Genomic DNA, 14,477 nt, shown 5'->3' with positions numbered 1-14,477 from the left:
TATATATATATATATACTACACATGGTTATAAAATAATTACACATGTTTAAGGAAATAAAAGTTGAATTTTTTTTCAATGTGCGGGCAACAAGAGACTAACAAAGTGATCAGGCAAATTCAATAAAGAACTAAATAAAAATGAAATTCCCCCCTACCTTGTATTAAAGAAAAGTCAATTCCAGGTGGAAATGTGAAAGTAAGATAATAAAATTCCTAGAAGATAATATAAAAGAGTGTCTTCATGAAATGAAGACTTTCTGAATCCTGTTAAAAAAAAGTCTTTCCTTACTTTTTTTTAACAGGATTCAGAAAGTACTGACCATAAAGGAAGAGCTTATTAAACTGGACTACAGTAAAATGAAAACTTCTGTTCATCAAAAGATATCTTAAAAGAATGAAAAGGCAAGACAATAGAATGGAAAAGATACTTAAATGGAAAAGATATTTGCAACACATGTAAGTGACAAAGAGCTTGTGGCTAGAATATATAAAGAACCCCTACAAATCAATTAGAAAAAAAGAGGAACAACTCAATAAAAAAAAAAAAAAATGCAGGGCTTCCCTGGTGGCGCAGTGGTTGAGAGTCCACCTGCCGATGCAGGGGACACGGGTTCGTGCCCCGGTCTGGGAGGATCCCACATGTTGCGGAGCAGCTGGGCCCGTGAGCCATAGCCGCTGAGCCTGCGTATCCAGAGCCTGTGCTCCGCAACGGGAGAGGCCACAACAGTGAGAGGCCCGCGTATAGCAAGAAAAAAAAAATGCAGAAGCTTCAAACTGGTATTTCACAGAAGAAAATAACTAAACAGCCATTAATCATATGAAATGATGTTCTACATCTCTAGTCATCAGGGAAAATTCAAATTAAAACCACAATCAGATATTACTATACACTCAAAAGAATGACTAAAACTAAAAAAACTGATAGTGTCAAGTGCTGATGAGAAAGTGGAGTAACTGAAAGCCTTAAACACTGCTTGTGGGTGTATAAATTGATAACAACCACTTTGGAAAGTCAAAAGAAGTCACACACAAAAGGACACCAGTGTATTATTTTATTCCATGGAGTTCAGAAAAAAAACAATGCTAGTTTTTATTTTGGAAGTCAAGGTAGTGATTAACTTTGGAAGTTGGCAGTAACTAGAAAGAGGACACGAAGGAGACTACCCTGTTTCTTGATTTAGCTGATGGTCACAGAGAAGTGTTCACTTGTGAAAATTTAGTGAGCTGTGCATTTGAATTGGGCGTTTTCCTGTATGTATGTTATATGTCAAATATAAAATTTTTTTTAAAAAGACTGAGAGTAAAAATAGTTACTTCCAGATACACAAAAATTGAGAGAGTTCATACCAACAAACCTTCACTAAATGAACACTAAAGGATGTCCTTCGGAAAGAAGCAAAATGATCCAAGATAGCAGTGTCAAGGGATGGAAGATGAGGGCAGGGAGGAAGGTCAGAGCCAAATTATGAAGGCCCAGCATGCCAAGCTAAGGAATCAGAGATCCACTGGGATCTAGGGAGTTTTTAATAATCAAAGTGATTATTTTGCCTGGACTTCCCCTTCATTTGTTTGCTACTTAAGATTCCTTTAAGACATAGTTCAAGTCTTGTTTCAGTAACCAATCTCACTGTGGGCTAACTCTCTTCTGAACTTCTACAGCACCTCTTAGAAGAAGACAGGGTACTTAAGAGTATAGGTCTCAACTGGCTAGTTGACCACAGGCTAGACAACTGCAATTAGCAAATTAACTCAAATACACTAGTGTCCACTATCTGTACTATTCCTTTTTTTTTTTTTTTTTTTTTTTTTTTTGCGGTACGCGGGCCTCTCACTGTTGTAGCTTCTCCCGTCGCGGAGCACAGGCTCCGGACGCGCAGGCTCCGAACGCGCAGGCTCCGAACGCGCAGGCTCAGCGGCCATGGCTCACAGGCCCAGCCGCTCTGCGGCATGTGGGATCTTCCCAGACTGGGGCACGAACCCATGTCCCCTGCATCGGCAGGCGGACTCTCAACCACTGTGCCACCGTGGAAGCCCTGTACTATTCCTTTTTTAAGTAGTCTGTGGAGAAGAGACATATGAAGTTAAAAAACAATAACACTAGAGAGTAGATGAGGGAAACAGCTGGTGGGAAGAGTAAATCCAAGTTTAATTTTGGATATTTCTCTTTTGCTAATATGGTTCCAGAAAAAAAATCAGTCACATGATGAGTACATAACATAGACATAATATAAGATAAAAAATGTTCATGTCAACATATTTACTACTTTAGTTTTGTTAGGAAATATTAGAATGACGACAGTTCAAATTTCTTAAACATGATCAAACATTGTTAAAGTTTACACTAATAGAAAAACAAAATATTTGCTTTTGCGAATACCTGGAAGGTTTCCATTGTAGTCCACATCTTCTATGCTACATCCCCATTTAATGAGAAGCTGCAAACAGCCAAGCCGCCCATGAAAAGCTGCATAACGCACAGGTTTCCACTCTCTTATCAGTCACGCTAGGATCCTAGAGGTAACATTCACAAGGACTCAGTTTTTTACGTTTTGTAGGGGAAACACTAAGTCTAGCAGCTTAATTCTGCAAATGAGAATTGGAGGCTGTTCTTAAAACTATAAGGCAAACACTAAATATCATAGAAATATTTACTGCAACCACTGATTTGAACAATGAGCTAATAATAAACAAATGAAATTATAAAGTCTTTTAAAAAAGAACATAACTAGCCACATAAAAATCCTTTCTAAAAAGGAACTTAACTAGTCATTTTACTGGTCACAAGTTCCTGACCAATAAAATGAAAGAGATGGATTCAAATGATCAAATCTTATCCTTGGGAGCATAATCAAAGAGTTAATGAAAAAATATTTAACTCTTATAAGAAGTTATTTTTTACAGCTACTGGGTAATATTAAAAATAAATATCACAATAAATGAAATTTCTGGAGATATAAATCACTTTCTAAATTAATGTATGAAATAAGAGTTACAAAAGAAAGAGGTAAACACACAGCAATTCAGAAAGATTTACAATCCCTGGTTAAGATGTGTCTGGAAGCTTCAGAATCTTCCCTGTTAAACTCTGACCTGACATGAAGAATCCATAGCCTCTGAAATATTTTGTACCACTAAGCTGTTTTTTTCGTTGTTGTTGATGATTTATCTAAAGTACTGCTCCCATGTTTAAAGACAGAAAAGCTAAAGAGAGAGATCAAATTACTTCCTCAAAGTCACATAAGGGATTTACAAAGTCAGGAAGAGAAAACCAGACTACTAAATGTTAATCCATATGATATGGACTGTATGGACTATAGTCCATAACATTATACATTCTCACTTATTAACAGGAATCCCTCACCACTCCACTTCGGAGCATTATTTGTAAAGTGAAAGAATGTCCGTGTGTTGTAGCAAGGTGTAAAGGAGGGCATCCACGATCATCTTGAGCTGCCAGATTGGCTCCATTAATTATAAGAGCCTGAAAGTAGAGAAATAAGAATGAGTTTATATGAATAGAGATGTTAAATCATAAATGCAGATGCAGATTATTTAAAGGCAAGGAATTTATTAACCTATAGCTAAGCTATTATGTAAGTTCTTACATGTGTGCTACACACAAAATGTGAGAAATTCTTAGCTAGTCCTAAGAAAATGCTTGAGATCCTTTTTAACATTGCCTAGGAGACATGTATACCCGATTTCACATTCTGGTTTGAGCATGTACATACAATTTATAAAACAAACTTTTCGAGCACAGATTAACAACCACTAACTTAAATAATTTAATGCTAAGCTAATAAAATTCAAATTTAAACTTCCTCTATTTCAAAAGCAGAATCTTTTATTAACTGGGTTTTGAATACAATAAAAGGATTTCATTACTGAAGTAACCAGTTCTAAGCTCCAAATCAAAATTCTAACGGCATCTGAGGAGATTCCATCTGAATTTACAATTGGCCCAGTTTCTGTATATATCTCCCTCAGACTTTTTTTCCTTTAACCAGCCTATATTTACCAGCATCTCAGCAAAAGTTTACTTAGTCATAATTCCTACCAAGGGTTTTAGGAAGAACAATATCCATGATTTTGCCTGACTCCCATTAACAAACTAGTCAATAATCATCACAAACCATATACTGAGTGCTTACTATGTCACTACAAAGAATATAAAGATATATCAACTTAGGGAATTAGGACACATGTAGAGACAAAGACAATCAACTATACAAAGCAGTCCTTGGTAAGTAACAACTATACTGTATAGTACCCCAAAGCATCACAAAAGCTCTAAGAATGAAGAGATCACTTTGGGGAACAGAAGGACAATCAAGGGAGAGGGAGTAGGTTAAACTAATGCTTAGAGGAAGGAAAGCATCAAGTAAAGCTTCATTTGACCCTGACATCCCCTTAAGTTACTATTGTATCTGCTCCTTCCTTTCACTGCCTACTTTTCGAATACCTCAATGCCTCAACTTCAAATCCACCTGCAAATTGGGTGCTGTCCCTATCACTGCATAGAAATATAGCTAACCTCCCCCTATAGAGAGTTCTCTAGTTCAATGGCATTTCCTTAAGTGCTATTCCCCTTAGTTTTATTCTGTAAGTGATACGCTGCCTGACTTCAACTTCTTCCTTCACTTGCACAGCGCTAATGGGTCCTGGCTCTCTACCTCTCTTTCTCCTCTGAATTCCTTACTCATTTCGCTGCTTCCTCCCATCCCTACTAGTAACATTCTTCAACATTCAATCCTCAGTACTCTGTACTCTTCTCTAAGCTTTATTACTCCTGAAATCTTTGTCACCAGTGTCCTTTTCAACTGCCCTGTCCTTCTGCACCCGAATGACCTATAGGCACCTTAAACTCAACATGGGCCAAAGTTGAACTCAACATCCTTCCTCCCGAATCTCCCCTGCCTTTCAGATGTCCCTATCTACAGTGCCATAATTATCTGTCGTTCTGACTCAAAACCTTACAGTCTCACTACACTTTGCCAATGCCTGCTATGCAAGATGTTTTAAATAATTTTCTTTGTTTCCCACTGCCACCAACTAATCTCACCCTCTATGGTTAGTGATAATACCAAAAGTCTCTGATTATCTTGCTTCCAAACTCTCTCTTCATCCTACATAATCCTGGATACATCTTGCTAGAATAATTTCCTGAAATACTGTTTTCATTACCACATTCCCCTGTTAATGTCTATGTGCATGTGTGTGTATGTATGTATGTGTGTGTATACATACATATATATACACACATATACATGTGTATAGTATACATATAAAATTCTCTTTCCTATACAAATGAATCTTTATTCTATTCCTAAGACATTTTACAAATCTGGCTTTATCTAAACTTAGTTCAGAACAAATCATCTACACTCAGTCAAACTCATATAATGGTATATTCCTTGAACATACCTCATTTTTCCAATGCAAAGATTTCACATAGAATTATAGCATAGAGGTTAATGGGACAAAGTCTAGGTTCAAACCCTGGCTTTGTCACTAACTTAAGCAACAAACTTAACTCTATGAATCTATTTCCTAATCTACATGAAGGGAAACTCATAAGATTATTGTATTAAATGAAGTGATGCATGGGAGATGGTGATTGACACATAAAAAGTGTTCAATAAATTAAAATCATTATTTTTATTTGCTCCTGACACTGTCCCTACCTACAATGCTTCTTCACTACTTATCTTTTTAAAATCGACCCATTCTTTTAGGATTAGCTGAAGTTTCATTTCCTCCATTTATGATTCCCCTATCTTAAGTTCTACAGTTCTTCTCATCTATACTTTTCATGAGAACCTTACTCAGAGACTGTGATTTGTACTGTTTTGTAACTCACTGAGTAAAGCTACTGTCATTCCCAATAGAATCTCAGGCTTCTTATAGGCAGGGACTGTTTGCTTATATGATTTTGTATTCCTCGAAGTTCCAATCCATTTCACAACATTGAGTAAGTCTATTTACTCTAATAAACTAGATCCTGCCACATATTAATGTGTAACACTGGCCAGGAAATACATTAAATGAGGAATTTTAGGCATGGCAAGCTATAAAGAAGATAATCTGGGCATGACTATGACATCCCTTAAAACAACCCAAACAGAGAGCCAACTGCTTTAGAGATACTATAATTTCCGATCTTATACAACCTGTTTGAGTGACAGTTGGTACCAAAATACGAGTCCTGGAAACCAGTAAGTTTTTGTTTAGAACATAGAACTACTAAGTCTATGGGATCAAATTATTAGAATAAATGCAATAGCTCAACAGAACTATGCTAAAGTAATTAAACTTACTGAATTTTTTAAAAAAGTAACCAAAGTTATTATTACCTGCATGCAAGCATCCTGTCCCCTGATGGCAGCTATGTGAGCTGCTGTCCAACCTCTCACGGTTGCTTGTGAGAGATCAGCTCCACGCCAGAGGAGCCAATGAAGACAGTACCTTAAGAAAATACCCATGTTAACCATGTTAGCAGATATTTTTAACATTTTTATATCTTTAAAGTTAGTCTATCATCATGAAATACTACAGCCTGAGAAGCATCAAAAGTGAATGAGGGGGCCAGGTATAAGAAAAACAAAAGCACAAGCACAATGATATGGTAACCCACATTTGGCCTTACTGTTGGGTAAACAATATGGAGTGGTAGGAGCTGTGGCAAACTGGAGACCACATTCCTTGTCCATAAGGTGAACTACTACTCAATCCCAGCCAGTTTTTGCAGTGAGTGAAATGCTGGTCCATATCTTACGTTTGACCAATACTCTGAAAGCCAAACAAAACACATCTGTGGTCAAATTCACTCAATGGCTGCCAATTTACAATCTCTGCCATAGATCTTTAAATGGGTCCAGAAACTTCTGTATCAGAGAAGACACTGTAATTCTGATGATACTTTCTAAGAAAATAAGTGGCATATTAAACAAAGTGAGGGAGTAAAATACATCTTCATTTAAGATTTTTTAAAATTAACTTAAGTCTCAATATAATTCAGTACTGGAGGTCTGTGCCACATATAGTGTTACTCTCTTTATATGTTCAAGTTTGTAGATTCTACCTTAAGGAAGTTTCTTTCTTTATAAAAGAACTGATTGTATCATTGGGATACACTGTCACATCAATCACTGCGATGTCATTTTTTGAACAGGTTAATCATTTAGGTATCATTTGCCTGTCATGGAGATTAATGTCCAATAAAATATGGGGAGGGGTGAGTTGAACCTCACTAATAATCACAGTTAAGTCATTCATTTACTCAACAAATATTTATGGAGAACCAACTATATGCTAACACTGTACAGGTACTGGAGAATAAAACCACTGTAAACATTCATGTACAAGTTATTTATCTCTCCGGGGTAAATATGCAGAAGTGAGATTTCTGGGACACAGGTAAGTATATGTTGTTTAACTTTATAAGAAACCGCCAAACTGTTTTCCAAAGTGACTGTACCATTTTACATTTCTACCAGCAGTGTATGAGAGTTCTAGTCGCTCCATATCCTTGTCAATATTTGGTATTATCATTTCTCTGGGTTATGTTTTTGTTTTTGTTTTGCCATACTAACCGGTGTGTAGTGACACCTAATTGTGGTTTTAATTTGCATTTCCCTAATGGCTAATGATGTTGAACACTTCTTTCATGTGCTCATTACCATCCACATGTCCTCTTTGAGAAAGTGTCTAATGAAGTCATTTGCCCATTTTTAATTGGGTTGTTTTCTTACTATCGAATTGTGAGAGTCTCATATATTCTGGCTACAAGTTCTTAGTCATATTTATGATTTGCAAAGATTTTCTCCTATGTTTTCTTCTAGAAGTTTTATAAGGTTAAGTTTTACACTTGTTTATCATCTGCTTTCAGTACATTTTTACATATGGTACCAAGTATGAGTTGAGGCTCACTTTCTTACGTATGACTGTCCAACTGTGCCAGCACCATTTAATAAAAATACTATCTGTTCTCCATTAGATTGCCTCTGCATCTTTGTCAAAAATCAACTGACCAATCAGCAGGACTTCAGAAATGGCTAAGTGAGGAGCTTGGTAAATCCTCCCCAAGAAGCAACGACAAAGCTAGACAAAGTTGTTAAAAACAACCATTTAGGGAATTCCTTGGCGGTCCAGTGGTTAGGCCTCCGAGCTTCCACTGCAGGGGGCACGGGTTTGATCCCTGGTTGGGTAACTAAGATCACACATGCTACGTGGTGCGGCCAAAAAAAACCATTTAAAGACTCTGGAACGCATACAACAAAATGAAGAGCATTTATTCAAGAAAAATCTACTGATTCTCAGTTAGAACAGGGAGAGCCCGTGGCAGAGTAGCCTGGGACTACAAGGATCCTTACCCCCAGCATCATGATGCGTAAGTTCTACCCAGATGGACAGCTCCATTGCTCTGCTGGAGGGACTGAAAAGTCCATACCCAGGCACATTTTCAAAAACAATTCTAATCCTCAGTGGCAACAATTTAGGAAAGCGAACATCAGAGCTAGCCTGAAGTCATGATAATTGTTGGGGCAAACAACAAAACTAAAAACCACCTAGAAAATTAACAGAAAAATACAAGAAATGAGACAGCCAAAGTGGGCCTTGCTAAGATTCCACTCATCCCTTGTGATATAAAAAGCTGTGTACATATACAAAGTCACTCACACTCAGGAAAGATTGAAGAGGTCCCAAGTTGGCGAGACATTCTTGGCTAGACATAAGGCCTTGAAAACACAGCGGGGTGGGGGGTGGGGGGAAGCCAGGCTGACTTGTAAACTGCTTGGACTTTGAAAACATTCCCCAAACCATACACAGATCTATCAGCAAAAGATGGACTCCTTACTGACTCAAGGTTTTTAGGCACAACCTCTGATTAATCACTGGCTGAACACTAAGCTATGCTGACCCAGGGGTGACCCCTATGAAGCCAGGCTTAAAAATAAAAACAAGAGGGGAATTTCCTGGCAGTCCAGTGGTTAGGACGCCACACTCCCACTGCAGGGGTCAAGTGTTTGATCCCTGGTATGGGAAGATCCCACATGCCGTGGAGCAACTAAGCCCCTGTGCCACAACTACTGAAGCCCCCATGCCTAGAGCCCATGCTCCGCAAAAAGAGAAGCCACCACAATGAGAAGCCTGCTCACCGCAACGAAGAATAGCCCTCACTCGCCACAACCAGAGAAAGCCCGTACGCAGCAACAAAGACCCAACGCAGCCTAGAATAAATAAATAAATAAATATTAAATAAAAAGGATATATATGTATAACTGAGTCACTTTGCTGTACAGCAGAAATTAACACAACATTGTAGATCAACTATACTTCAATAAAATTTTTTTAAAAAAGAATTCTAATATCAAAGTTATTGTGAGGAATAGACAATATACTTTGTCAATGCATACCAAAACTCAAGGCACCTAATAAATACTAAGCACTGCAAAAAATAAAAATAAAATGTCCAGTTTTCAAAATGTCCAAACTAAAAAATTATGAGACATACAAAGAAAACAAGAATGTATAACACATACACAGGAAAAAAAAGGAATCGATAGAAACCATCTCTGAGGTGCTTCCCTGGTGGTCCAGTGATTAAGACTCCACACTTCCAGTGCAGGGGGCACACCCATCCCTGGTCAGGGAACTAAGATCCCACATGCCATGAGGTGTGGACAAAAAAAAAAAAAAGGAAAAAAAAAAGAAACCATCTCTGAGAGGGCCCAGATGCTCCGCTCAGAAAGACTTCAAAGCAGCTATTACATATAGCTTTAGAGAACTAAAAGAAATTATTTTTTAAAGAATTTATGTTGGGACTTCCCTGTTAGCACAGTGGTTAAAAAAACCCCTGCCAATGCAGGGGGCACCGGTTGGAGCCCTAGTCCAGGAAGATCCCACATGCCGTGGAGCAACTAAGCCTGTGCACCACAACTACTGAGCCCACGTGCCACAACAACTGAAGCCCGCACACCTAGAGCCTGGGCTCCTCAACAAGAGAAGCCACCACAATGAGAAGCCTGCGCACTGCAATGAAGAGTAGCTCCCGCTCGCTGCAACTAGAGAAAGCCCGCACGCAGCAATGAAGACCCAACGCAGCCAAATAAATAAATTTTTAAAAATTTATGTTTAATGAATTAAACGAAAATATGATGACAATGATTCATCAAATAGAAAATAAAGAGACAGAATTTTTTTAAAAAAAAAGAAAATTCTGAAGGTGCAAAGTATATCTGAAATAAAAGTTTATTACAGGGGGGCTTCCCTGGTGGTGCAGTGGTTGGGAGTCCGCCTGCTGGTGCGGGGGATGCAGGTTCGTGCCCCGGTCTGGGAGGATCCCGCATGCTGCAGAGCGGCTGGGCCTGTGAGCCGTGGCCGCTGAGCCTGCGTGTCCGGAGCCTGTGCTCCGCGGTGGGGGAGGCCACAGCAGTGAGAGGCCCGCGTACCGCACCAAAAAAAAAAAAAAAAAAAAAGTTTACTACAGGGGCTCAAAAGCTGATTTCATCTGACAGGAGAAAAAAAATGAAGTCTAACAAAGCACAGTTTTCACCAGCTGTTAATTTAGTGATCATTTTATACTACCAACATAAGTACCATGAGTTTTAAGAAATTTCAGAAAGGATAACAAAATGTAAAGGTATTAATGCAGTATTCAAGTAGAGAATTAGGAGATGATCCTCAAATGGGAAAGTAGAAAGTCGCCAAAACCTTTTGATTTAGATTTATTTTTCTTAAAATTTAACAAACATTTCTTGAACAGCTGCTATGCACTATGCTGGACAGTAAAAATATAAATTTAATTCAATAAATTCATCAATACAACAAACATTTATTGGGAACCCGCAATGTGACTCCAATATGCCAGACACTATGCTATGCTGTGTAAAAAAAAAGATAAATAAAACCCAAATGGTACCTTCAAAGAGCTCAAAATCTAACAGAGAGGGACTTCCCTGGTGGTCCAGTGGTTAAGACTCCGTGCTCCCAATTCAGGGGGCCTGGGTTCGATCCCTGGTCAGGGAACTATATTCCTCATGCTGCAACTAAGACCCGGCACAGCCAAATAAATATTTTTTTAAAAGAATATTAAAAAATATCTAACAGAGAATGCAATTCAATGTGATAAATACAATTTTTTAAATGTATATAAAATTGAGGGAAAAGATGCTAGTTGGAGGATACTGAGGGGGGAAACACAGAAGGCCCTGCCAAGTGGGTGCTACCTGACCTGGATTTCAACAAGCTAACCACTGGGAAGAGGTGAGACCAGGCAGATGAAACGGCATGTACACAGTCTGTGATAATATGAAACAGTGGACTAGCTTGGGAAATGACAGTAGTCACCAGTACTGCAACATGAAACAAGTCTGATGGGAGATGAGGTTGGAGAGGTAAGTCTACCATATTAAATAGCTTAAACTTTATCCTACAGGGTATAGAGAGTCACTACAGGGACTTAAGGAAGGTTTTAAATAATAGCAGATTTTTGTTTTAGAGCAATAATTTTGTATGCCAGTTATGAACTAGAAGTATACAAGATAGGAAAGAAGGAAATCAAGTAGCTCTAAGGCAGTGGCTATGAAGGTGGAAAGGACAAATTTGAGAGACAAAGACGGAACAGAATCAACTGACTTAGGGATCAGTTCTCACTACATCAATGTGCGTCATGAAGCACTTGACCTAGACAAATGCTGATACTGTGTTTTGCTTCTGTAAAATCCTGAGACAACTCAATATGATGCAAAGGACATTAGCCTGGAAAGCTAAGAAAGGGAGGGAAAAGAAAGGGAGGGAAAACTAAACAGTTTAGTTTTAGACCAACTAAATTTAAGATGCCAGTCAGGGCTTCCCTGGTGGCACAGTGGTTGAGAGTCCGCCTGCTGATGCAGGGGACACGGGTTCGTGCCCCGGTCCAGGAAGATCCCACATGCCACGGAGCGGCTGGGCCCGTGAGCCATGGCCGTTGAGCCTGCGCGTCCGGAGCCTGTGCCCCGCAACAGGAGAGGCCACAAGAGTGAGAGGCCCACATACCGCAAAAAAAAAAAAAAAAAAAAAAAAAAGATGCCAGTCAGATATGCATGAGCTGTTTGATAAGCGCCGGATGCAGAAACCAGAATTCAAATTCTGGAGAGAGAGCGAATCAATGAATTATTATGTAGAAGTGATTAAGCCAAGGAAGTCTAAAAATGGCCTGGAGAGAGAGTGTAAAGTTGAAGAGAGACACCCATTGGCAAGAGCATAAAGAAAACCACTAATTTTAGAGAAGCCAGGGTAGGTTAATCAGAGAAGCTGAAAAGATCCCCAGGAAAGAGACGAAATAAATGGTATAGCAACAAGTCCTATCCTATTTGAAATATGGCAGAGTAAAATCAGTATTTCCTCCTCTCTTCAAAATCATTTTAAAAATTTGAAAAAGAGCAAGAAAACCCCATCTTTGATGAAGCTAGGAGATATCTGAAACCACAAAACAGATGGGAAAGCTGCCAAAGTATAGATCAAACAGGAATGTGGGAGCAAACAGCAGAGAAAATCCCCATGCAGGGCTGCAAGCACAGAAAGACCCGTCAAGGCACATTTCTCCCAGGTGAGAGGAAGCCACTAAAAGGCCAAAGCAAAAACCCCTACAGTTCAAGTGGGGCACACAAACTGGTGGAGAGAGATTCTTTGGACCAGATTTGGTTCCAAAAAGCAGAAAAGCCCAAACAAAGAAATCACACAGAGAAGCCATATTCATGGAAAGCAGACTCTGTTTGTGTGGCAGGGAAAAAAGAGAGTTGCATAGTGAATAGACCTACTGCAGCCTACAGACTGGAGGAATGTAATAGCTAAAATAAGCTCCCCACACACAACCATGAATCATGAGAAAAATTCCAGTTGGCTTTGCACACAGCCCAAGAATAAGAAGTTGTGCATACAAATGAACTTATCTATGAAACACAAACAGACCCACAGACATAGAGAACAGACTTGTGGTTGCCAAGGGGGAGGGGGGTGGGAGAGGGTGGATTGGGAGTTTGGGATTAGCAGATGCAAGCTATTATACACAGAATGGATAAACAACAAGGTCCTACTGTACAGCACAGGGAACTATATTCAATATCCTGTGATTCACTATAATGGAAAAGAATATGAAAAAGAATGTATATACATACGTATAACTGAATCACTTTGCCATACAGCGGAAATTAAGACAACACTGTAAATCAACTATACTTCAATAAAATAAATTAATAAAAAAAGAAGTTGTGCATAAAAATATTCACTAAGCACTGCCTGTACTAGTGAAAAATTGAAACCAATGAAATATCCATCAATCAAAAAAAATCAATAAATTCTGATATTCATCTAAGAATATACTATTACAACATGGCTGAGAGGAATGAACTAGAGTATATATATGTAACCACGTCGTTAAAATTCAAAAACACATTGTTGAACAAAAAAAGCAAGCTGCAGAATGATACAAATAATATGATGACATTTATATAAAACGTCCTTTAAAACAGTGATATAATCATATGTAATAACAGCATAAAACATATATAGTAATAATAAACACCAAATTCAGGGTAATAGTTATCTCTGGAATTGGAAGGAGAGAAATGACACCTGGGAGGGGTGCTCAGGGGCTTCAAATGTATCTGTGATACTCCATTTCTTTTCCAAAAATCTGAAGCAACTACAGCAAAAATATTAGGATTTGAGACAGCCAGGTATGCATTACGTTATCCTCTGCAAGTTACCCTCTATGCTTGCCTTAGGAACCCAGCTGCCACCCTGTGAGGAAGCACAGACTAACCCACGTGTGGGGACTTCACAAAAAGACCCCTGTGGAGAGGGATCAAGGGGCCCAGCCTACAGCCAGCATCTACTACCAGATGTCTGCGTGAACAAGCCTTCAGAAGATTCCAGCCCTGGCTTTTAAATCTTCTAGGTGGAGCCCCAAACTCATGGAGTAGAGACAAGCTGTCCCTGAAATCCAAATTCCTGGTTCACTCCTGAGCATAAATAAATGGTTATTTTATACCACCAAGTTTTAGGATAACTTATTACAAAGGTAACCAGAACACCCAAATGTTAGACTGAACTGAAAAGAAAAATATTTGTATATAAATGTATAACTGAATCACTCTGCTGTACAGCAGAACACAACATTGTAAATCAACTATACTTCAATAAAATAAATTTAAAAAAAAAAGAAAGGGCTTCCCTGGTGGCGCAGTGGTTGAGAGTCCGCCTGCCGATGCAGGGGACATGGGTTCGTGCCCCGGTCCGGGAAGATCCCACATGCCGCGGAGCAGCTGGGCCCGTGAGCCATGGCCGCTGAGCCTGCGCGTCCGGAGCCTGTGCTCCGCAACGGGAGAGGCCACAACAGTGAGAGGCCCGCATACCGCAAAAACAAAAAAAAAAAAAACAAAAAAAAAAAAAAAAAAAAAGAAAAATATTTTCAGTGCCTAGCATAAGGCCTCAG

The 14,477-nt window shown here is 38.9% G+C and overlaps 1 protein-coding gene across 1 annotated transcript in view; it reads right to left on the bottom strand.

The window, feature by feature from the left end:
• The window catches only part of ANKRD42 (ankyrin repeat domain 42), a 63,812-nt gene that overhangs the window by 45,464 nt on the left and 3,871 nt on the right, over positions 1-14,477 (bottom strand). The window contains 4 exon segments of the mRNA XM_081239503.1: positions 2,379-2,491; positions 2,493-2,512; positions 3,363-3,482; positions 6,355-6,466. Of these exon segments, the coding sequence (XP_081095629.1) occupies positions 2,379-2,491; positions 2,493-2,512; positions 3,363-3,482; positions 6,355-6,466 (365 nt within the window).

Source organism: Mesoplodon bidens (genome assembly GCF_964165515.1).
Source record: "Mesoplodon bidens genome assembly, chromosome: 7".
NCBI lineage: Eukaryota > Metazoa > Chordata > Mammalia > Artiodactyla > Ziphiidae > Mesoplodon > Mesoplodon bidens.
The sequence above is the reverse complement of the archived record's forward strand: the minus strand, read 5'-3'. Positions and strand labels throughout refer to the sequence as shown.